Source organism: Notechis scutatus, chromosome 4, assembly GCF_049901735.1.
Source record: "Notechis scutatus isolate UNSWTSFEM ecotype Mainland chromosome 4, rNotScu1.2, whole genome shotgun sequence".
In the NCBI taxonomy this organism is placed as follows: Eukaryota; Metazoa; Chordata; class Lepidosauria; order Squamata; family Elapidae; genus Notechis; species Notechis scutatus.
In genome coordinates, this window is record NC_142012.1 from 112,787,166 (window position 1) to 112,813,306 (window position 26,141).

General features: G+C 38.1%; 1 protein-coding gene and 1 long non-coding RNA gene across 2 annotated transcripts in view; one reads left to right on the forward strand and one right to left on the reverse strand.

Annotated features, from left to right (window-relative positions):
- Positions 1-13,520, reverse strand: part of LOC148130869 (uncharacterized) — a 34,059-nt gene extending 20,539 nt beyond the window's left edge. Inside the window, exon 1 of the long non-coding RNA XR_015749393.1 lies at positions 13,463-13,520. This is a non-coding gene — a long non-coding RNA (uncharacterized LOC148130869). The remainder of the gene's footprint in view (positions 1-13,462) is intronic.
- A 48-nt stretch (positions 13,521-13,568) lies between these two features.
- The window catches only part of CACUL1 (CDK2 associated cullin domain 1), a 34,756-nt gene continuing 22,183 nt past the window's right edge, over positions 13,569-26,141 (forward strand). Inside the window, exons 1-3 of the mRNA XM_026670059.2 lie at positions 13,569-14,210; positions 17,029-17,155; positions 19,076-19,178. Of these exons, the coding sequence (XP_026525844.1) occupies positions 13,844-14,210; positions 17,029-17,155; positions 19,076-19,178 (597 nt within the window). The 5' untranslated portion in view covers positions 13,569-13,843. The remainder of the gene's footprint in view (positions 14,211-17,028; positions 17,156-19,075; positions 19,179-26,141) is intronic.

A 26,141-nucleotide genomic window follows, 5' to 3' on the forward strand; every position in this document is an offset into this window, starting at 1 on the left:
TCTATTTCTAGTCTTTGTATGTTTCTATTAACCTCTTATGATATTTACAGTTTTATTGATGGTGTTTTCCTGAGGAAAACTGACAGCACTTCCCTGTATGTGAAAATTGTTACAAAAATGAATAAGTGTTCAAAATTTGTTTGAGTTAAGAAAGGAAACCTGGATGAAGTTTTGAACCTGTACATCTGGGGAAGGATTCTCTGATCCTAGGCTTGAATTGGCAATATTGAGAAGTTAAGCTGAGAAAATTTAACAGGATGGGGGAAATGCATTTGGAATAACAGGTACGAAGGCGTGTACGAAGATTCTCAGAATGGAAAAGCAAAATGTGTGATTCACATCAACTAGGCCAGGAGTCCCCAACCTCGGCAACTTTAAGACTTGTGGACTTCAACTCCCAGAGTTCCAGAGCCAGCAGAGCAAAACTGGCTGGGGAACTCTGGGAATTGAAGTCCACAAGTCTTAAAGTTGCCAAAGTTGGAAAACCTGGAACTAGGCCATCTTTAGGATGGAGCTGGCACTCAAATGGGATTGGTGAATGTAGGTTGCTTACTGTTCTCTTACCTGCCCTTTATATTATGTTAGGCAGGTATCGCCTGAACCTCTTGATGGAGATGTGATCATAATTGCAAATGTAAGAACGGAGAGAGAGAGAGAAAAGGACAAGTTCAGGCCTGCAAGGATCAGGCAGAGGACAAAAGAGGAAATGGTTTGGGTACCAAGGCAACACGGCTGGGGGAAAAAAATTAAACATTTTCTGTCTCTGAGAATTCAGGAATCAAATTAGCTGAAGTCCTCCACTTAGCCTTTCATCAAGCCCTGAGGAGTGATCTGTTCAGGTAGAATTATCCTCTGAACCAGGTATTTCAACAACCCCAGCATATTTTACAATTGCATATGTTTCCCATCTTATTTTCAGCTATAGTTATGGCTGTGGGCTACACCAAAGAGGATTCAGAAGCTTAATACAGTCCAATGGCATTGACTACCCTGTTCTTGTTTACTGAGTAAATCACAGTGGAATGGGTTCATAAAGCACATCATGATATAATCCATGATGCAGAAACTAACCATAGCTAGGTTTGTACAAATGTATCATTTTTCAGTTAGCTGCTTACAAATGAACTCTGGTGTTGTGTTCCTGTAATGTAGTATGTTTTAAATAACTGAAACCAAATTAAGTTACAATGGTTTATTTTTCCTTTGAACATAACTGTTATGCAATTCAGAAGGAATATAATTTTCATTTTGGGAAAAATAAATGAGAGTTGGCAGATTGCTGTAACAAATACATTTTCTTTTCAGTTGGTTAGAGATTATTCCTTTAGCTTCAGGATTTTTGGTTGGAACAGTTTTGTGTTGTCATATCCTGGGATGAAGAAACAAGTTTATAAATTCCAAAGAACATTTTGCCTTCTCTTCATGCAAGAACATTTTGAGCTTTTGAAAGGTTATGATTGTCTCATCACATAAATATAAAATTGGTAATGGAGCAAGTCATATTTTTGAGAATGTTAAAGAAGTGGGATATTTTTATATTGTTTGGTTGATCAGTTTTCTAGCACAAAACAAAACAAAAATAAATCATCACTACTAGATGATGGCAGATATAATAATATAGAAGAAAAGGGTGCTGTTATTTTCTAGTTGTTCATAATTAATTCAGGGCTGAGCCAAAATGTCCAATTATTCTTTGTCAAAAGCACACACTATTTTGAGCAGTGCCAAATCTTCTGTATTTTTATTGTATATTGCCTCTACTTGTTCTCACTGATGTTATCACAGTGCTAGATCTGACTGAACATGTTGCATTGCGACATCATTCTATTTGGGGCACGATGAGCTGTGGTGGTGCAGTCAGTGGTTAAAATTCAATACTGCAGGCTAATTCTGCTGATTGCTAGCAGTTCAATAGTTCTAGTCTCACTGGCTTAAGGTTGACTCAGCCTTCCATCTTTCCAAGGTCAGTAAAATGAGGACCCAGATTTTTGGGGGCAATATGCTAACTCTGTAAACCACTTGGAGAGGGCTGCAAGGCACTGTGAAGCGATATGTAAGTTTAAGTGCTGTTTCCCTGATGTTAATTAGATGGGGGTCACTCATGTAATAATTATTTTCCTCCATTATCATTATGACTGTAGGCAATATGCAATAACCTCCTATTTACAAATACAAATACAAATACTTTCCTAAAAAGTGACAGGGAAATCATTGCGTAATATATAGGATCCAGAGAATGCCTTTTAACTTCTTCAAAGTTTAAGGAAACATCCCCTCCTGAAAGGAAGTATTGATCACCTCCTAGATACAGTAACCACATTAATTTCTGATCTCTGCAGGACTTCAGAGAAGCAGAGAACATACTAAAAAGCAGATATGTACTTCATTGGAACCCACATGCCCAAAAAAGTGCCAGGAAACATGGCATTACAAGACATCACTCCAGGACTCATACATTCTAAAAATCAAGCTTTGCTGAATCTGAGTGATTTTGGTGCAGCACAGCTGCCAGGAAAGAGATTTAAAAGCCATTCCAATAGGGGTTACCTTCTGCCTTCCATTCCCCTCAAAATAGACTTCTGGCTAACAACTTGTGTAAAGAAGGAAGAGAAGAATACTTCATTTACTGCCACAGTATAGGCTTGAACTTTAGCTCGTGCCTATGCTTAATCTGATTCACTTCTAGCCATCTTCCATTGGTGGTCCAGGTGTTGTTTCTGTCACTTCATTTCCTACACTGCTCAGTAAACCAAGGAACCAGCTGGAATTGGCAAACAGACTTGGGAGTCATTGATTCAAGAGTGTGTCCTGTGGTCTGTAGCTAACCAGGCAATCTGTAGAACCATCTACCAGATTGTTGGTGCTTTCTCTGAGGTCAAGCATGTGCGCATATGGTAGGTAACTGAGATTTACTATAGAAAGGCAAATATACAGTAGATACTGGCAGACAAAGCTTGAAGTGCAGGGAGATATAATTCCCAAGCAATTCCCAAGTCCTTAAGAGCTTGCCTGGATGAGCTTCCTGATAATCAGACTCTGAAGGAGCAAACAGAGGAATAGTCTCAGTTGCAGTCTTGAGAGGCAGTGTATTGTAGTATGATTGTCAGCCAATCTGGGTCACAAAAAAGCAGAGTTTCCACTAGCAAGATTTACAGGAAGCAAATGCATAGAATGTTGCATTTCCAAAAAAAAAAAAAAAAAAAAAATGATGGGTAGTGATGGTTTTTAAATACAGCTAGTGACCTGTGCAGGTAATCAAAGATGGGGATTCCCTTAAGAAGCTGCACAGGATGCCTTTATCCTACTTAGCAAACTTGGTAACATACTATTGGGGTGATCTTGGATCTGAAGGCCAGACAAGGAATAATGGATGGAAACTGATCAAGGAGAGGTTCAACCTAGAAATAAGGAGAAATTTTCTGATAGTGAGAACAATCAACCCATGGAACAGCTTGCCTTCAGAAGTTGTTGTAACTTCATCACTGGAAGCTTTCAAGAACAGGCTGGACAGTCATTTCTCAGGAATAATATAGGGTTTCCTACTTGAGCTGGGGGTTGGACTACATTACCTCCAAGGTCCCTTCCAACTCTGTTATACTATTTTATCACCTTATGCTCCTAACTCCTCAGCATGTTCCTCGAGTCAGAGCAATGGCTTCCAAGCATGCCTTCTTGTGTTTGTAGCATCAATGGCAGCATCTTCTAGTTCAGCTCCTTCCAAAACTGAGCTCATTGTGGCAATTGGGAAATTCCGCAAGCAGTTGCTGCAATCCTTCTCAATCCATAAAGCATCTGTAGTGAGTCTTTTTACTTAGCTTGCTTTCTCCTAAGGTAACAAGGGCAGTTAATTTCATTTAAACCAGAAATGATTTGGTAAAGTGCTAAATTTTACTCTCCATATCCAGATTACTAAACAATTGTTCTGAGGCAAACACAAGATCTAATATATGGTTCCTTACATATTTGAGGTCCGGGGTTACCAAGTGTTAACTCATGGTTGATATGGAGACCATGAACTCCTGACTCTTCAACACCTGAAACAAGGAGATTTAAGCCACCCAATCAATGGTGGGATTCAATTTTTTTTACTACTGGTTCTGTGGGCGTGGCTTGGTAGGCATGGCAGAGGAAGGATACTGTAAAATCTCCAGTCAGAGGTGGGATTTGCTGGTTCTCCGAACTACTCAAAAGTTCCACTACTGGTTCCCCAGAACTGGTCAGAACCTGCTGAATACCACCTCTGCACCCGATCCCTGTTGGCGAATTAACTGGGATACACCAACAGGATTCTCAGTTTTTCTCTCTGATCCAGCTTAACAAATAGGCACTCATGCCCAGTCAGGAGCAGATGCCCTGGTGGCAGGAAATTATTTTCAGTGCCACCCCAAGTTCCTAGTTTTGGCATTGAGGCTGAAAAAGAATCAAAACCTGAGAAAGCAGAGTTATGGGCGAGCAATATTAGGATCCTTACCCTATCAGGTTTTAGTAATGCATGCCAAATCTACCAGCTGTTTTCCTTACAGAGAGACTTGGCATTTACCATCATCAACTGAAAACCAATGTCACCAATGACCACTTATAATGCTACAGAAAAGAAGAAGAAACAATGACCAATAGCAAAAAAACAACTGGAAACACAGGAAGCATGATTGGTAAATTGGCAGGAAAAGAAAAGGATAATTAATAATTTTATAATTTAAGGGCTTTATTTAAGGTTTTTTTTTTGTCAGAATCATTGATTCCCGGCCTCCCCCTGGGCAATAGGGAATATTGTCATCAATCTTATTTTCTGTGTTAATAGAGAACTTTTCCCTTGTCTAACATTCTCCTCCCAGCAAGAACTATTTGAAGCATTTGAAATGGAATCTTTACTATAAATGCACAAAACAGCAAACTAGCTGAGCCCTTCTGGATTTGTGATGCAAGGGCTGAAATGACAGATCGAGGTAGGCAAGCTTGAATGAAAACAAATGGATGCCAATTCATTCCTCCAGAACACAGGTGGTGTGTGTTATGCAGGGAAAGGGAGCCAACTCATTTGGTTCAGGCAGGAGTGTTGCTGAGCCAAGTTTATGACAGGCAGCTAGCTTGCCTTGTAGAGTGGAAATCTAAATGAGAAACTCAGCAGGCTGGTTTTTATAGATGCTGATTTAAATGAAGTGTCAATACAAACAGAATAATATAACCATTCTCATGCCGGAGAGAAATTTGGAGAAATCAAATCATACAATAAAGATATGAAAGAGTATGGGCAATAAATAAATAAATAAATACAGAATTTTATTTTATTACTGCACATAACTAAAATGTCTGTTTACATAAATACGGTAACAATGCACGTACCATCTAGTTTATGGGAGGCAAGCAACAGTACACTAGCTTGTAAAATAACTGTTTTTATTAGAAATTATAGCATGTATAGAATAATTTGAGCAAGCTTGTAGTTAATGTAGACTTTTGTTATGCTTCTGGCATCCTGGGCAATATGTGTCAGAATGTTCACATTATTAGCTGGGAATACTAAAGAGAAAAGCATGACTAAAGCTGCTGAATTAGTCTATGAAATGTTCCTAAAAAGTATTATATGAAAACCTTGATTGACCAAAGCAACGATGTATGGTTGAAATTATTATTGATAGACTCATTTGGTAAAGACCACACACAGCAAGTGGAAGATTGTGACTTAAAATATACAAATGGCAAAAAGCAAATTTCAGAAGTTAACTAAGAAAAACAGGTATGTTGTATGTCTGTGAAATCAAAGAAAAGGAAAAGGATCTATCTAATAGATTGAATGAAGATGATCTGATCTGGTGGAGTGGAGTATGTGTAGGGAAATGAAAATGTAATTATGAATTAAAGAACTGAAATGTATGTCAGAAAGTACAAATCAGTGCCATCTAGGTAGTTTTAACATGTTGTCTTTTGAAAGTAAAAATATTTTAGATTCAAATTTGCATGATTCTACATGCATTTTTCTGATCTGTTAAACTAACCTGTGACACGGTTTTCTTATCCATTAAAGTAAATCTGACCATCTCCTTCTTGTTTTTATTCTTTGAAATAATTGTAAGATGGCAGTTGTTCAATTAAATTCTTACTAGGATGATGAGTCATGCTTTCAAGATGTCCAGAATTATCTAAGGTCTTCATCCTTATAGTAAATAAACAAAAGCCCTACAAATCTGTCAAAACATATTTTCTCACCTTACAGTACACGTGGTAATAATTTAAGAATTAAATGTTTTAAGATTTCCATTAAAGTATTGGAAATTTGGCTGATTCCAAATACACTGAACTACACCATAACAACAAACCTCATTGCTCCTAATCAAACCTGGTTCTTCCCATCAGCTTTCTATTTTCTTGCTAAACTATTATAGCAATAGCAATAGCACTTAGACTTATACGCCACTTTATAGTGCTTTACAGCTCTCTCTAAACAGTTTGTAAATGAGTCAGCATATTGCCCCCAACAATCTGGGTCCTCACTTTACCCACCTCGAAAGGATGGAAGGCTGGGTCAACCTAGCCTGGTGGGATTTAAACTGGCAAATTGCAGGCAGCGGGTAGTTAGCAGAAGTAGCCTGCAGTACAGCACTCTAGCCACTGCACCACTGAGGCGAATTTCCACTCCACTGAGGAGAATTTCTAAATTCAGGATTTTGTGTAATACATATAATCATAATGACAGAATAGCAATAGCAATAGCACTTAGACTTATATACCACTTTATGGTGCTTTACAGCCCTCTCTAAGCAGTTTACAGAGTCAGCATATTGCCCCCAAGAATTTGGGTCCTCATTTTACCCACCTCAGAAGGATGGAAGGCTGAGTCAACCTTGAGTCTGGTGAGATTCGATCTGCCAAATTGTGGGCAGCTGGCTTCAGCAGAACTAGCTTGCAGTACTGCACTCTAAGCACTGTGGCATAAGCAATCTGTAATGGATAATAGTAGCGCAGCAGCAAATATTCAATTAAAAGGGTTTACCCTTGAAAAAAATCAAATTGATAGGTTTCACTGGATGCTTTATAATAGCATAGTAATTAGCAAAATTGGATTAATAATGCATTAAAATGTATTGCATATTTGTGCTTTTACTGGCAGGAGGAAATGAAACCAGTCAGTTTAAATTAGGTTATTAAATGACTGCAGCACCTTAATGCCATTTCTTTCCCTCCTTGTTTTCTGGAGACACGTTTATCCTGGTAGCAATTCTTGAGGCAGCAGCAATACTCCTTGGGCTGCTTCTACCATTCTTACTTGTTAAGTTTCTTTTTCCGACTGTTTCTTATCTCCCTCTTTCTGCCATATAAAGAGCTGACATTTTGATCAGCAGAGGAAGCAGGAAGGGAAATGCACATGAAAAGGAATATCAGATTGAAAGGACTCCCCCGAGTGGACACATGTATAAATGTATAGAGAAAAACTCATCTTGGGGACTTGAATTATTTACATTCTTTTAATCCTCTTAACTTCAAATCAAGATAACTCACATTGCTTTACAGCCAAGCTTTCAGCTGTACTTTCAGGACCAATTCTGGGCAATCACTCAATTTAACAAATTCATAATCCACTTGCATTTTCTACAACTATTTTGAGACCTTTGGCACCTCTTCTTCATTCCTGTTTACTTTTATCAAAATCATATTTACAATTTGTGTATGTGGTAGGCATATTAATAGGGGGATTATGGTCCACAGAGAACAGGAAACAGAATTATCTGCTTCTATCCTATATAAACCTTTTTGAATGTGAGCAATCTCCAGGTTATAAAGTCACCTTGATAGGCCCTTACATTTAGGTCTGATACTCTTTACTATCTTAACGCTATTAGAGACTTATTTGAAAAGTCACTGGGTGAGTTTACCTTCCCTCTGAATAAAATAAAAAAAACAACAAGTTTGAGAACTTAAAGAATTTGAAATAAACAACAGAAAACTAAGTAAGATTTAGTTATTAATAAGATCCAAGAAAGTTACAATGGATTAAATTTACAAAATTACAAATTATTAAATTTGAAATATTGACTGGTACTATAACTTTTTTAAAAATTAACTATAGAGAATAAGTACCTTCTCATGAGAACTAGAATTATTTTGGATATCTTGGCTTATAACAAAGATAGGCGACTTTATGATTTTAGAAACTGGACACTAGAGAGGACCAAGAATTCTATTAGAAGGGGAAAAATACAAGTCAGCTTTTAGCGTTGATGAACTCTGACTAAGAAAATGATGGAAAACATCACAACGCTAGAATTATTAAGGGGCACTTTTATGAACGAAAGCCAGAAATTAGCAGTTGCAATATCAACAGTGTAATAATGATATCTGATTCTGTAGATAGAATATGTCCATAGAACATAAGACATCAATGAGCAGAGGTGGTATTCAGCAGGTTCTGAATACTACCTCTGCCCTATCACCATGGGAGGTGGGGGTAGGGAATAGGAAAAATGCTGTGGGATTAAATGTGTCAAAGAATGAGAGACTTCAGCTACGTGGGCTGGGTTCTTCATGCAACATTGACCATGTAAAAGTCATAATTGGCTCCTTGTCAGAGGTGGCATTCAGCAGGTTCTGAGAACCGGTAGTGGAAATTTTGAGAAATTTGGAGAACCGGCAAATACCACCTCTGACTGGAGATTTTACAGTATCCTTTCCCTGCTACGCCCACCAAGCCATGCCCACAGAACCAGTAGTAAAAAAAAAAAAAACTGAATCCCACCACTGTCAATGACGGAATGACAGATGTGGAACAAATTTTGTCTGACAAAGTAGTGAAAATAGAACCACAAATGACAGAAAGCACAAATAACAAATGACAAGAGAATCTTGGAGGACAGAATAATGTTGATAGGGTGTGAGTCCATATTAGGCATTACCTCATGGCGATAAGAGGGGTGAGATGTTCATATTTCTCTGCCCTTGCTGATACCCATCCAGAAACTCTGTTTAGGCCTATTCCCTATTGAGTAGGGAGGGCCCCCCGCAACATCTGCTGGGCAATTGCGAAGATTATTCAGGCTATCTGGTAGATAAAGTCATTCTTGAACAAGCTGGTCAGGAGCATTCTCTCTATCCTCTCCCCCTCAATATCAACATAAAATTGCTAGGTGAGGTTATCTACTGATTTGCAGTCCAGTGTTATCGGTATGCTGATGATACCTAATTTCTGTATATATCTTTCAAATCCAGGCCAGCCAAATGAGGCTGATGAGATTCTGTCCCAGTGCCTGAAGGCTGTGTGGGTTTGCGTGGTGAAGAACGGTCTCTCATTCAATTCTACCAACACCAAGTGGGTGTGGGTGTTTGGAGTGCCCAAATATGAGAATATTCCAACTTTGAACTTGGATAGGGTTGCATGTCTCCACTAAAGAACAGTGCAAAATTTGGGGTTCTTCCTGGACTCACAGCTTATACTCAATTATTAAGCAGACATTGTGGCTAGGAGGGCTTTTGCCTAGCTTCCCCTGTGTGCCATTTGTGTCCTTTCCTAGATCAGGGAACCCTTCAGACAATCAAACATACCCTTTCTTGGCATGATTATTGTAATGTACTCTACGGTGGGGCTGCTCTTGAAGATCATCCAGAAACTTCAGCTGGTCCAGGATGCAGTGACACAGGCAGTGATAGACATGCCTTGGTATGCCCTTGTAATACCTCTGCTTTGCAAGCTATCTGTTTGTTTGTTAGTTTGCTTCCAGGTACAATTAAAGGTACTGGTAGCTAATGTGAAATCCTACATGGCATAGGGCCTGTTACTTGAGATACCATCTTTCTCTCACAGTATCTGCCTGACCAGCTTGATCTGGCAACATTGGTACACTTCAAGTTCCATTAATTAAAGAATACCAGCTATCGAGGCTTTAAAATCTCTATAGCTGCACCTGATCTCTGAAAAGAAGTTCCCCTGAAATTCAAATATCTCCCATCCTGCTGGTGTCTTGAAGGGTCTTAAAGACCTGATTCTGATGCCCCTTTTCCTACTCCTTTCTGGGTTTGTTTTCTTTGCTATCTTTCTTCTTCTGTCTGTGAATACACTGTGTGTATTCTAATTCCTTTGTTTTTAAATTTTTTTAACAACTGTAAGATGTCCAGAGTTGTTGGAAGACAGGCAGCATATAAATTTAATAAATTATTATTATTTAAAATCATTCTCAACATATGTGCAATCCTGATAATTATTAAGGCTAGTAAGATTGCTTAAACAAATGAATTAATTCAAGTATGTAAGACAAGTCTGCAAGCAAGTTACATAGATTTTGTTAACGTGCAGCATTATGCACTGGTTTTGTCACATTCCTCTAAGAGTATAGAATAGTATAAAGGTAAAGGTAAAGGTTCCCATCGCACATACGTGCTAGTCGTTTCCAGCTCTAGGGGGCAGTGCTCATCTCCGTTACAAAGCCGAAGAGCCAGCACTGTCCAAAGATATCTCTGTGATCATGTGGCCGGCATGACTAATTGCCGAAGGCGCACAGAACGCTGTTACCTTCCCACCAAAGTAGTCCCTATTTTTCTACTTGCATTTTTACATGCTCTTGAATTGCTATGTTGGCAGAAGCTGGGATAAGTAATGGGAGCTCACTCCATTATGTGGTGCTAGGGATTCGAACTGCTGAACTTCCGACCTTTCTGATCGACAAGCTCAGCGTCTTAGCCACTGTATTCCTATATAGAATAGTATAGACATTCATAAATAGCACATCTCTTTCTTCTCCTGAAGGCAGAGAATCTGATTCCTGAGACTAAATAAATCATTTACTTTACTACCTAGTGGTTCTTCAGTGAATTAAATATGGTGGAATTCAACAAATTGTATTGATTAAAATATTCATTTGGCTTCAATGCATTTAAATTTCTGAATCAATTTTAATAATTGATTCAAATATTTGAATTTTTGCTTTACTTCCCAACTCTTTCATTAGTGTTGTAGAACCTTGTTTAATTAAGTAATGGAGAACACTCTGCTTAAACCATCCCCTTTCAACAGTATCGACACATTAATAATCTATATTGGGTCTTAGTGTACAGTGAAAACTCAATATTTCTTTCTCATTTCCTAACATTTATTGGCTTTCGAGTTCCAGGGAGTGCTCATGATTCTCTCCATGTCTTTCCTGCCTCTCAATGGAGTGTTATCTCCCACAGGCATAAGACCCCTCCCAGATTGTATTTAATATTGGAAATGGTGGATGGGAATGGAAACTATTCAAAGGGGATGGAAGTTCTCTAGAGGAAACAGAGACATTCAGGATCTCTGGGGAATGGAGACGAAGTCAGGGAAGTCTTCATGTGCTTGAAAAAGTCCCTTTGTATAAAATAATGAGAGATCTTGAAAGTCCTGTTTTCAGACATATCAGAGCTAATAACTGCCTTACTTATTTGGAGTGTGTAACGCTGATAAACGATGCAGCACTTTTTCTGTCATACTTTGAACATTTAGGACCTTAACGGCCACATCCAGAGATCATGAGACTTTATTAAATTTGGTTGCATGAGGTCTATTATAGGTTATGCACATTCTAGACTGTTAACTGGAAAGAAAGAAAAACTTTTCGCAAATTAACTTGCCCATTTTTTGATATGTACTTTTCAGGTCTTTCTTGATTTGCCTTTACTTTCACTAGGAGAAAAATGAAAGTGTCTACGCCTGTTGCAATGCTTTGTCTCTAGAAATATATATCTGGAACCTGTATTTTTACTCCCTTTCCATCCCCCCAGTCTTTAATTGAACTTATACTCTTCTGCTACTAATCTTATTTCAATCTTGTTATGAACCTTCATTTAACATTTCTTTGTAATCAGCTGCTCTGGGTTGTCATGGAAGAAAGCAGATTTTTGTTTATTTGTAGTATATAGTCCAGCTTCATGCTTCCCCTCATATTTAATTATGAAGTGAAACACTCAACTAGATAGAGAATCACATTTCTGTAGTTCTCCTTATACAGTTTAGTGAGAAAGATTATTTTAATTTTTAGGGAGCCTCTGGTTCTTCCTGTATTTGAAGAGGAAAATGTCATAATTAATTCTTTGTGTATAGAGAGACAGAGAACTAAGCTTTTAAAATGTACTATTTCCATTCATCATAGTCATAGCAGCTAATGCTTGATTGTCTAATTTGAGGGCAGCAAATTTTTTAAAGGGAGGTTCTAGAGTTTTATATCCATCCTAATATGCTCACCATGATGCTACAAACAAGAAACCACCTGATATATTGAAGGAGAACTCACAGGAAACAAATACTAAAACCAGTCAATCAGTCAATTATTTATTCCTTACTGGAACAACGGCTAGCAGAAGATCAATGTAGGCTAACTATAGGATACATTTATGAGTAAATCTGTTCTGAACTTTTGATATTTTTCTAGGAAAATAGGAGAATGTGATGTCAATGCTCCTATGTGACAATGTCCTCAGATCTATTTTGGAAGAGCATCCGGTCAGATAGATGAATGAATCACACTATCACCTTCCTTGTTTTCAAAATTACATATTTATATATCTGGCCTACAGAAATAAATGGTACAATGGCAGAGAGAATAGGCGCAGAAATTACATTCCTGAAAACCTCACCTTGACATTCTTATGAAAAGTTGAGCTGTCATGAATAAATAAACATTGGTTTTGAAATTGTGAGAGCTGTGGATGGGGATTTCCACATTTTATTACCTTCTAGTGCCAGCACATTCTTGTGCATGCATTACACAAAGAAATCTAGAAAAAGTATGTTTTATGGTAGAAAAAGTATGTTTTATCCTTTTCTCTAGTGACATGGAACCAGCTCCTGGTGACATTTTAAAGTTGGGAAGATGTGCAGGGCTGTTTTCCCTATCTTTGGGTACAGTTAAGTGCCAAAATAAGCCTTTTTTATGATGAGAAAGGGGAGTGACCCGCTGAAGCCACAAGATTCCAGTATCTCTTGTAACCTGATTTACATTTATTGAATTCTTTCCACTAAACAGACTGGAGAGTTATGATTTTTCCTCCCCTCCCCAGGGATATATGCCCTCCCCTACTATAAATTAAAGCAGTTTTGGACCTGCAACAGCTTATCACCGGACAGAACTTAAAAAGAAGTGGTATGGGGCACAGGGATGTATTTTTTTTTGGGCGGGGGGGGGAAAGTGTCCTTATCCCGGACTGCAGGCATTGTGGCCCAAAGGACTGCATTTTCTCCGGACTTTTGCACTCTTTTGTACTCCATTGAAGCGGATGGGAACACTCTGCAATTTATTTAGATCCCATAATCTCAAAATATCTAGATTCGTTTGTCTTAAGAAGTCCGGATTTTATGGCTAAAATATAAAAACCATCCTCCAATACTTAAAAACCACCAACTGGGTTATACTCTTATTATCTACCGTAGTTAGTAAACGATGCGAGTTGCACGTAGTAGCAACGTGTAATCAACCTCAGGCCGGCAGTGTTTTCGGTGGGGGGCAAGCGAAATCACCGAGAGAATAATGACAGAAAAACTTTTGCGGCCATCGCGAGTTGCGAGCCCAACCATCTTCTCTACCGATCAGAGGCGGCTATGCAACTACGATCCCCACAATCCTTTGCGGCGGCGAGCGAGCGCATGAAACCGCCGTCGTAAACGATACATCCATGTTAAAGCCTACGCTCTATGCCCGGCTCGCTTTACGGCCGCGAATCCGTGATCCGCTTCCGGGTAGAAGTTGACGGAGGGATCGGTCCGGTGGGTTCCTTGTAGCCCGGAGACGTGACGCTTCTGGCTCTGAGATGGGGAGAAGCCGATTGTGACATTCTCTCCGCTCCCTCCCGCCCCCTCCTCCCTTGCCCGGACAAAGCGGGCCCCTCCAGGCCTGTCGGGATGGAGGAAGAGAGCATGGAGGAGGAGGGGGGCGGCGGAGGCGGCGGAGGCGGCGGCAGCATCAGTAGTAGCAGCAGCAGCAGCTACGAGGCCTTCATGGATGACCAGAACCACAACAACTGGGATCCTGCGGCGGGAGGGCGAGGCGGAGGCTACGGACTGTCTCCTTCGTCTTGTCCGGGAGACTCCCGTACCTCGTGTGAGCACCGGGTAGCGGAGGAGCTTGAGATCCACATGATGTCCGAGGCCGCCGCCAACGGGCCGGGGAAGGACTGCGAAGCCGCGCCGGGAAAAGGAGGGGCTGCCGCCGCCGCCGCCGCTGCTGCCAGCATTAACCTCAACATCAACCCTTCGGCCTCTAAGTTCTGTGAGTGAGGCATCCTAGATGTCCCTTCTCTCTGCCTCCAGATCGGAGGAGTGGAAATGTGGCCCATGGTTGCCAAGGAGGAGAAAGTGAACTAGAAAGAGAGACCCAAATATGCTTTTTCCCTCAAGACAGAGGCAGCTGGACTTTCTAGTTTTTCTTCGAAGACCTTTTGCTTCCCATCCAAGAAGCTTCTTCAGCTCTGACTGGATGGTGGGGAATGAAAGGGTTTCTACTCCTTGCAGACAGCTGGTCATTTGCACTCTTTTAGAGAGTCCTTGAGGCCACTTGGAGGTTTATCTGGGTCGCCAGGGTCACCTGAGTGGTGCAAATGGGCATGGAGCCTTCTCGGAACTGCTGAAAGGACTGTATTGTAGACTGGGGATAGATGATGTCCCTCCCCCTCTGTTGAGAGAGGGCTGTTCAAGCTCATGAGGATCTTCAGCATAACATGTTCAAACCCAATAATACACTAAGACGGAAGTTTGTCCACCCCAGGGATAAAACATCCAGACAGAAACTGAGTACTATGCAGAGAGCCATGGGCAGAAGTATACATTGGGGAAACGAAACAACCATTTCATAAACACATGGCACAACGTAGGAGAACAAACACATCAGGACTATATTCAGCAGTCCATCTGCATTTAAAAGACACAGGCCACTCTTTTGAAGACAACAAAGTCCATATTTTGAACAGAGAGGATCACTGGTTTGAAAGAGGGGTTAAAGAGGCCATTATGTCAAAATTGATATAAATTTGAGCCCTCTCAAAAGAGGGGGAGGAATATGACATTATCCCCAGTCTACAACACAGTCCTTTCAACAGTTCCAAGAAGGCTCCACACTCATTTGCACTACTTAGATGACCCTGATGACACAGATGACCTTAATGACCTGCTAAAAGAATGCAAATGACCAGCTGTCTGCAAGGAGTGTAAATCCTTCTATTCCCCACCATCCAGCCATAGCTGAAGAAGCTTCTTGGATGGGAAGTGAAACGTCTTCAAAGAAAAACCAGAAAGTTCAGTTGCCTTTTGAAAAAAGCACCTTTGGAACATCCATTATCTGGTTAACTGAGAATCTCCATAGACATTTAGAAAGAGAGTTTGACTCTTGCCACTTTTTTTTTCTCAGCTAACCAGCAAGCATCCTTTCCTCAGAGTTACATTTTTAGCTGGACGGAGAGCCAAACTGTCGCTTGTTAATTCACTTTCTCCTCTTTCACGAACAGCCATGGGCATCATTTCACTTTTTGCTGTGTCCCTTGCTTGGCAAAGGGTAGAGAAAAATGATTTGATGGTGGATTTTGCCTTGAAGTCTACAAGCACCCATAAGTAAGTAGTGGAATGTAGATATTTGGTTTTGAAGCTTCGGTTTAGAGGTGGAATAATTTCTTCTACTCCCATTGAGAGGTGACCAGTTGTTTTAATGTAGGCACTTAAAAAACACCCACTTTATAATTTTGAAAGCTTATTCTTTGTACTGTAACTTTGTGTTGCTGTTTTATGTGTTCTTTAAGGGTTGTATCTGGATCAGGGCTGTACATAACGTAATTTGATTATGGTTCATAAACCCAACATTTAAAAACATTTTGAATGTCAATTTTTTTTCAGTGATACTTTAAGCAGCAATTAGTCTTCATGTGCTTATAAGGTCCTAGAGAAATAGGTAGCTAAACATTTTTTGATTAGCAGTAGAAGATATATGTTAATATTTGTAATCTCTTTGAAAATATACAGTCTAAATACCAGTTTGTTGTGAAATATCTGTGTATATTTCTGCTATGTTTTCATTCAGTAATTTCAGACACTTGTGTATTGTTTAGAAATATGTAAATCTGTGTCAGTAGGGTTAGAATTGGAATATGAGTTAAAATAGATGAGTGTTCCATTTGAACCAGAAATAAGATGCTAAGGCCCTAGAACGGGTGTCAAACTAATGGCCTACAGGCTGGATGCGTCACGCACATGCAGGCCCACCCCAGCTCTGCGAAGGAGAAGAACCTCACGAAACATCATGTGATGGCAATATGATGCCGTGAGTTTGACACCCGTGCCTTAGAAAGAGTACAAAGAAGAGCATAAAAGATAAGAGGTCTGGAGGTTAAATCATACAATTAACGGCTAAGGGAATTAGGTGTTTAGCCTAACGAAGAGACAATTTGGGGTGACACGGTAGCCATCTTCCAATACCTGAAGGGTATCACTGGGAAAAGGGAATAATTTGTTCCCCAAAGCACTTGAGGGCAGGATAAGAATCAATGTGTGGAAGTTGGTCAGAGGCAGATCTGACCTGGAACTAAGGAGAAGTTTTGACAGTGAGAACAGTTAATGGAACAGCTTGTCTCGCAAAGTTGTGGGTGCTTCATTGCTGGAGGTTTTCATGAAAAGACTGAACAATCATTTGTCTGATATAGAATAAGGACTCCTTCCTTGGTCAGACCTCCAAATGTCCCTTCCAGTCCTATTATTCTATCCTCATCCCATTCATGTCAGAGGTACCATTTAAGGCGCTTCTGAGTTGACAGGATTAGCTGGTGACATCACTGTTACTTGGCATGACAAGTTTCATGTTTCCATCAAAGACCTGGAGCAAATAACAGGAACTTGTCCCACCACGTAGCAGAACTCAGGTAGGCTTGCTAATCTCCAGTCCAGGGTTCTAACCACGTGAGCCACCACACTCCTGTATTCTATGATAATGTAGAAATACTCTTGTCTCAAGAATATAGTTTGAGCTTTGCATTTAAGTTTTGTATTTGTTGATAATTATGCTGACTGCGTTCTTTTTATCGATTACAGTATATTTTCTCTTCTAGTAATGAATGTTATAACAATAGAAGATTATAAGAGCACATATTGGCCAAAGTTGGACAGTGCCATAGATCAGCTTTTAACTCAGAGTCCTGGTGACTATATTCCCATTTCCTATGAACAAATATACAGGTAAGGAAATAAAATTAACAAAAATAATGGTTCTACAATAACAGATTACTTCAAGCTTGCATTGAAAGGTGCTAATGAAAGCTTTTTTCAAATGAGTATAATATTTAAAAGCACAGTGGTAATTCTGGCATTAGATTTCTAAGTATTTAGGTGTTGGCTTTTTAAACTAAATGAAAATAAATGTACTTGGTTAATATCTTTCATTTTCAGGAATTTACTTGTTTCTATGTTAGAAAAGCATCTTCACATAATAGAAAATGTTTGCATTTCTTTGTAAAATAAAATGTGCGAGACTCGCATGTTTTCAAACTGCAGCTGAAAACAACCTTGGAGTTTCACTAATCAAATGAAAAACTTAATGTATTGATAAAGAAGAATGTATAGGTTCTCTCTTAATGCAAAGATACCTGTATGTGCTTTGATTCTAATCAAAGTCATCTGTGGTATTTTCTTCTTCAAGAAAGAGACCCTGTTTTTAACTGTGATTTTAATGATATTTCGACCAATTCATAATTTAGATGGGCAGGTATGTTTATGCCATAGAAATCAGTGATCAAAACTGAACTATTTCTATTTTGGTGTCCTTAGGGGTGGAAGTAAGGCGACAGTATAGTGTAGTTCTAGGGTTGTGCATCCAGAACTCTATATTAATACATAGTTGTATGGTTTAGAGCAGGGGTATAAAACTCACATTGTCACGGCATCATCACATGATTTATCGGGACTTCTCCCCCCTTTGCTAAACCGGCAGCGTGGTGAGCACACATGATGCATCTGGCTCGTGGGCCAGGAGTTTGACAGCCCTGGTTCAGAGTTATATTCTTAGAAATACTAAATGCGAAGAATTTATTCTCTGCTTTATGTAATAGTTAAAAATGCTAAGTTCAGTTGCCATTAATAATATTTTAGCCACATTGAAAACAATTGAAGTTGACCTAATTATAAGTGACTAGTCCTGTTGATTTCAGTGGGATGAAAAGGTGGCTAACTAAACTGAAATTCAGGCTTGTTGTGAAATATTGAAAATATTTCTTTTCTTAATTCTGTTTTGTCCCTGAAAATGTTTAGAACAGAGGTCTCCAATCTTGGCAGATTTAAGGCTTGTGAACCACCTCCACTTTGCTGACTGAGGAATTCTGGAAGTCCACAAGCCTTAAATTGGAGATCCCTGGTTTAGAATGTTGTATTATTATGAATGCTTAAAATATATACATTCAAAAAAGCATCAATAACGGAATTAAATGGCATGTTTGGTTATATATCATAATAATAAGATGAGTTACCTAAACAATTTTCTTAGAAATAAGATATTGCTAGATTTTAAACAAGGAATCATTACATGTGAGATAACCTTGAGCTTTTAGATCTTGTGGAATTCTCTGTGACAAATACAGATTTGCTTCCACAAACATGTTAGTTAATGGCTTTATAATGTTATAAATGTATATTTAAAATCTTATACAGGTAGTCCTCAACTTATAACCATAACCATTCATTTAGTGACGGTTCAAAGTTACAGCAGCACTGAAAAAGTAACTTATGACCATTTTTCACACTTACCACTGTTGCAGCCATCCCCGTGGTTGATCATTAGGTTGATCAAAATTCAGATGCTTGGCAACTGGTTCATATTTACGATGGTTGCAGTGTCCCAAGATCATATGATCCCCTTTTGCGACCTTCTGACAAGCAAATTCAATGGGGAATCCAGATTCACTTAACAACCGTGTAACTAACTTTAACAATTGTGGCAAGAAAAGTCATAAAATGGGACAAACATAACTTTACAAATGTTTCCTCTTAACAACATAAATTTTGGGCTCCATTGTGGTCATAACTCGAGCACTACCTGTATTTAAAATAAATTGCTACAAGCTTTATATTGTCAATTTATCATTGTTCCTGTATTTATCTCTGCAGCTGTGTATATAAATGTGTGTGCCAGCAGCATTCGGAACAGATGTATAGTGACCTAATAAAAAAGATAACTAACCACTTAGAGAGAGTCTCAAAGGAGCTGCAGGTAAGAAGCTGCACAATTTCATTTTCCTGGAATGTTATCTCAGGAAAATGCCAGTGATCTGTTGAAGTTATTGCTACCATAATTGTTTCCTGTACAGAACTTGATTGACCTGATTTGTAACACATTAGTTGTGAGTAATTCTTGTCTAAGGAATTCAGGTATTACTGTCCACGTGAACTCATGTATTTCAAAAGAGATCATGATGCCAAAGTTGAATTAATATACATAGTGATATTCACATAGGTGTGAATAAGAAAAAACTCTCTCTAGTTGAATCTGATTCCTAATAATTTGAGAAGCATGTTCATATAATTTTCTTGGTATTTTCTATTAGATTTGTCAATTGTCTCCTGAGATACTCTTTCAGCTTCCTGGACTAGCCTGTTACTGTGATATTTCTTGGTGACCTCCCATTTAAGTATTAACCAGGTTTAACTCTGTTTAGTACTTTGAGATCAGCCACAGCAGTGAACAAAATCTAAGATAATTGCTCAAATGAATGTGACCAATTTTGATCACTTTGTCCCTAGAAAAACATGTAGTGGATGCATGCCAGTATGTATTTATTATTTTTAGCTAGCTTAAATTAGCCTTTAATCTTCTTGCAGAAGTTTGGGTTGGAAAACTTTATCAGTGTTCAAGCAACTTTTTTTATATTGTACATTCATTTGTATATCATTAGGTTAATCAAAATATGCTGTTAATTTTTATTAGCTTGTCAATTTAAAGAAAGAACCTCCTAATTTTACAAAACTAGGATTTTTACTGATCAATTCAAGAGACTTGTTTTTTAATCACAGGCATTGGGATTTTTTTAAATTGAGAACCTGATTTTAATACTGACCTGCCTTTATATAGATTTGTTGTTTATTAACAATTAGCCAGCATGACATTATAAAATGAGCAATTTACTGACAGGAATAAATGGAAATAAATTAGTCTTGTCAATATTTAGTTCAGTCTTTAATATCAGAAAAAATACAATTTCATATTTGTATTTAGCTATGCTTTAATTGTAGTCAGATATTAATATGTGTGAAGAATGTAGCTTCATCTTCAAACTCTTGAGATTTGTCAGTAAATGGGACCTTGAGAAAAAGTCTACTGCTTTCTACTGTTGCTACTGATAGGAGCTCCCTGAAGAGATGTGTAACTAACTGAATACTATAACTTTCTTCTTACACTTCCTTTATTGAAAGAAAACACCAGTGTTGCATTTATAGGTGGCTCTTCCAGAGGTGGTATTCAGCAGGTTCTGACCAGTTCTGGAGAACCGGTAGCGGAAATTTTGAGTAGTTCGGAATACCACCTCTGACTAACCCCGCCCCCATCTAGTCTCTGCCTCCCGAGTCCCAGATGACCGGCTGGGTCTTCTTTTGTTGCCCTGCATAGGAGAATTGAGCTGGAAAGCAGGTTAGTGGGGTGGGGAGACAATGGGGATTTTACAGTATCCTTCCCCAGGAGTGGAGTGGGAATGGAGATTTTACAGTATCCTTCCCCTGCCGTGCCCACAGACCTGGTAGTAAATTTTTTTGAATCCCACCACTGGGCTCTTCCTCCCTGAAACAGATACAACACAGCACAGCACACAGATGTTTTGGATTAGAAGTCACACTTCATCTTTAGCGTGCACCAAGACCTCTCCTTCAGAAAGTACTATAGACATTTTTTCCCCTTGTTTTTACATAAACTTTTTTTTCATTTATATTCTTTTAGATGAAATTAAAAAAGAAGTACCGAAAACTAAACTTTATTTCAATATATAGAACTAATGTTTATTAAAATTAAATATCACTAGCGTTAATAGTGCAGATAATGCTTCAGATTTAAAACATCCAAAAGCTGAAACAAATGTTTCAAATTTGAAATATTTTGCTTATTGCTTGCTAATATGATTATTCTCAAATGTGCACTTACTTCTGACATCTTAAAAATTATAATATGGAAACAACTTTTGAAGGTTGGTAGGAGCCACATTCAAGTTTTGGGGGAGATGCTTGCTATTCTGAAATTATACACTGACCTGTTGGATCAGGGGTCTTCAAACTTGGCAACTTTAAGACGTGTGGACTTCAACTCCCAGAATTCTTCCTCCAGTCATGTTAGCTCAGGAATTCTGGGAGTTGAGAGTCCACAAATCTTAAACTTGCCAAGTTGTGTTCGATTGTATTGCAGTTAATGGCTTTGGCTTATAGTTGCTAGAGTACTAGGTAGTAGCCATTGTTAAAAGCAGCAATGTTGGTTTGTTGAGCTGAATGTCTAGTTATCCTCTAGCATCTTTTCCTGTAGCTGAATATTCCTATGGAATAAAGATCTTCCCTTTTTGAGAATAAGCAACCCTTTCCCAAACTTCTTTAAGTTATACTTTGCATGTGATTTTGCAATAGGTAATTTAAAAAACATCTCATTACCACTCATAACTTAATTACAACATTGTCAATTAAAAGTGTGTATTATTTGGCTGACCTGCAAGCATATACATTTGTAGTTTCAAAGTTGTTAAACTCTGGTCTGATTAGTAGGTGGTTCTTTTATTTTGGTGGAGAAAAATAAAGGGATTTTGGTAATGCACTTCTTGAGGTAACTATATTCCATCCTGCAGCAAAACAGAATATTGCTGATAATATGCAAAAGTCAGGGTTTTAAATATAATCCAGCCTTCAAATTGTTGTTTTGAGGTTAAATCTTACCTGATGTCAGGAGCAAATAACCAGGTACAAGAGTTTAGTTCAAAGCACTGCCAAGTTCATTACCTGCTACCTATACCCAAAAATCTGATTTACTAACTATCAAGGGAAATTGGCACTTGATAAGAACAGCAGAATTCAAGAATGGCTGGACTTACGTCTCTTGTGAGAGCCAAGCAACTCCAAATTGATGGTGCATTTGGCCCCGCCACCTTGAAGCTCAGTCTGGTCATTTTCTACACCTGGGCACTGAAACACTTCATATCCTGAAAAACTTACTGTCCAGCTAACCCTAAGGACAATGAATAGAAATTCAGCCAGAGTTCACTTCTTTATTTGCTTACGCACAATAGACAGAATCTTGCAGATTAAATCCTTAACTCCCTATGCCCTGGGAGATTGTAGGGAGTGGCTATCCTTATTCTCCCCCCCACACACACTTTTTGTTTTCTATGTAGCTCTGGCCTATGGCCCCCTTTCTGGAATGTGCTCCTTCTTGAGAAACTGCTGCTTCACTACAATCCATCATATTATACTAGGTTCCCTTCTCATGTATACTTCCAGAGCTGAACAACTTCTAGATCAATATGTTCCAGGAAAACTAATAAAGGATCACACCTGTGGGATACTGGTCTGTTCTACATTCATTTGGCAACATAAGGATGCATTCCTTTGTTGTTCTGAGATTGAACAATGAAATTACCATTATAGAAGTGTTGCCTGATTAACCTAGCATTTTAGGGAAATATTCTTCCCTCCTATCTATATCTGACTGTGCCCGTATTTATTTATATCTAGCCTTTATTATTTTTATAAATAACTAAAGGCAGTGAACATATTTAATATTCCTTCCTCCTGCTGTTTTCTTTACAACAACAGTGCTCACTTATGTATGTGGGAAGAAGCAACTGATTCATGAAATGAATTTCCATCTACCACAACACCATTGATAAAATATGCTATTCTTTTATGTGTAAAAATTATGTATTCTTTTATGCTGGAAAACTCAATGCATTTTTCAGTTTATTAACCAAACTCTTTAGTAACCATAGATCTTACAGGTAGAACCTGATTAAAGAATCAAGAAGAGGTATAAAATATTTCTTATAAAATAAGGGCATACATTTTAATTACTAATTAGGTTAATCCTTAAAAATCATTGCATAATCAGAAAAAGTATCTGTTTTTAAGATACTTTTTTGAAGCAGAGAAAATATTGTCAAATAAAAACAAGTCACAAACAAACAAGACAAACAAAAAAACTCAACTCTCTGCCTGGGGGGTGGTTTTTTTTTTTTTTACATAAGAATTATATTAGCTTTTAAAAATAATTTGACTATACTTTTAATACTTTAACAGAAACAGTTTATAGATATTGTCAAATAAAAAAATAACAATGGGAAACTTACATGATTATGCACTTTTAAAGACTAATATCAGATTTTTGGGGAGTTTCCTGAATGACTCAGTTGAACACTAAATACTGATTTTTGTACGCAGATACCCACTATTTGCTTTTGAAGAGCTAATAAACTCTTCTGTAGTAGAATAACTTTTCCATTGCAATATGATCTTCAGTTTGAGGAAATTAGGATCATAATTAGTGCAAGTGTTTAACAGCTGTTAGTTTCCACATTTTTTATTATGCGTCTGAATTCATTGTGCACTTCTTTGGGTGTTCTGCTTTAGAGTGAAAAGTGTATTTCATCTCTCATTATGTAAAGGCTGGGTAATAATTGTGTGGAAAAAGACTTCAAATAGGATGCTAAGTGATATTTTAGTTGATCCTGTTTTGCAAATTTCTATTTTGGTTTGAACTTTTTCTTTTCTTTTTTAATTAGACTTTTCTCCAGCAATTTTGCTTCCCTCAATTTTGTAAGCTCATGCCATTATATAAAGGGAGGAACTAATTTTCTAGATACTGAACAGTATCTAAGTGGCATGAGAATGGTTATTTTACTGTTGTTATAATGCATTATCAAAATTATTGTAAGGTGCTGCTGACAAAGGAGGGAAGGCCTAAACAGGTCTGGGCAGTCTGTGTCTGTAGCTGCAATGCTCAGCCCTTTGAGATAGGTGAGATCAGGAAATAGACTGCATAGGAAAAAGTAGAATTATGCTTTATTGAGATAGGCTATAGTAACAGAGTCTGCTAGTTTGATTGTGCTTCTTCCCTCTTTCCTCTTATACACCTGGTAGTCCTGTCATCCTGAGTCTCTTTTTAATACTCCCCTGACTTAAGAAACATCCTTTTGGTTTAGGTAATGATTTTTTATTTTTGAATATTGCTATAAAGCCATCTCTAGCTGTTCACCAACTGATCCAGTTTAGATGTGTGTCAGTGTGGAACCTAGAAGAGAGTTTTGCCTGATTTTTGCAGTGACAGATAAGGTTTGAGGGTCCGGGGTCTACAATTCAACCTCTTGAGCTTTTAGGAATCCATTATAATTAGAGGATAAAACTTTTCCAACCATTTGAAGAGTGATGGTGGGTGTGATCAGTATGGAAATGAAAGGAGAAATTACTGTGAACCAAACTCTCCTAAACCTACGCTATCTATAAAACCATCCAATGGTCTGAAAAACTATGATTTTTGCCTATTCCTGGCAACAAGCTTTTAAGGAGTGAGGATGAGTGATTTGTCTTCCAGATGCCTCTCACTTCTATTCTTATCCTAAAACAATAACGACCTTCTGAAATTCAAACTTTTGCTGTTGGTAATATGATCTTGAAGTACTACAGTGGAGAACGTATTTGTGTTAAGGTTGCTTTTCCTGAATTATTCAGAAATAATATGGAATCCTTATAGGAACTGTTAAGCTCTTATTTTTAAACAGTTATCTTTTGAGATACATATAAAAGCTATTTTTATAGGCTGTATTGACATTACATAATATTAGAACAAATTAACTAGTAATCTAACACAGCAATAGCTGTCTTTTCAAGTATCCTAAATCTCTCTCTCCCCCCCACACACTGCCTCAAGATGTTTAAAGTACCAATTTAATAGTCTGACTTTTAATCCAAGGCAGCATTTGATGAAATAGGTTGGGTCAGAATCTAGGAGATAAAATTTCTGTTATGCAATTGTGCTGCAGGTGGCAGCAGAATACTTTCCCTGCCAAATTAATATATCCCCCCCGCAAATATTAAACCATCCAGCTTAAAGAATAAAAAACACAAGAGAAACTTTTTAACTGTTCCTATGCATCAAATATCATTGTGTAGATTTACAAGTCCCCTAAAACATACCGTAGGCCTATACTGATGTTTTACTTCGTTTCTTTCTTGTCCTTTATTGCCTATATATATATCACAATAAACAGCAGCTAGGACATTCCTTACTTTTTTATGTACCATGGAATAACTGCAAGATATATCTAAGTACGAATTCAAATATTTACACTTAATTTGTTATGAAGTATGCATTTTTTTAAAAAAATTAAGGCTATAAGGATAGATGGTAGCCTGTTGTATAATTGCCTCCATAAAAAAGTAGAAGAGTTCATAAGTAATACTGTGTTATATTGGTTGTAAATGAAAGTTAGCAGTGTCTTCTTTCAAAATTGTGTAGATATTATATGTAGAAGTTAAAGAAATGTGTAACGCTAGGGCTGGGAGAGAGCCTGGCGATAATAAAGTTCTACTCCTTTCCAGGAGAGGTCTTTGCCATCTTTGTCTTATTTGTAGATTTGATTATCATATTTTTCATGTTTCATCCAAGTAATCACAAATAGGTTGAATAGCACAGAATAGAATAACTTTATTGTCACTTTGAATGTACAGTAATCGGCATACATTAAAATGAAATTTTGTTGCATACAGCTCTCAAAAGGGTCATCACCTCCAATATACACCACATAAACATGACAAAATAAATAAATAACTAAATACAAAATTATGCATATACCCACATATATTATATGACACAGAGAAACAACACAATCTAGTTCAGTTGCATACACATACATGGCGAGGAAAACAATCTTGCGAATTTACCAGACAGATGGCACAGGGAATAAAGCTGTTACAGAATCTGGTAATCCTGCTAGAAATGCTTCAAAACCTTCTCCCAGAGGGGAGCAACAGAAACAGACCATGAAATGGGTGTGTGGGTTGGTTCTGTGATAATCCTTTGGGCTCTAAGCATAGGATGCTCATAGGGCTATAACTGAGCCTTTGGTATGTCATCCTACCTTTCTCTTCTGTTTCTCTGGTGATATTGACATGTTCAGTCTTTACAAGCCTGATGATGGCAGATGAGATTCTGCCGAAA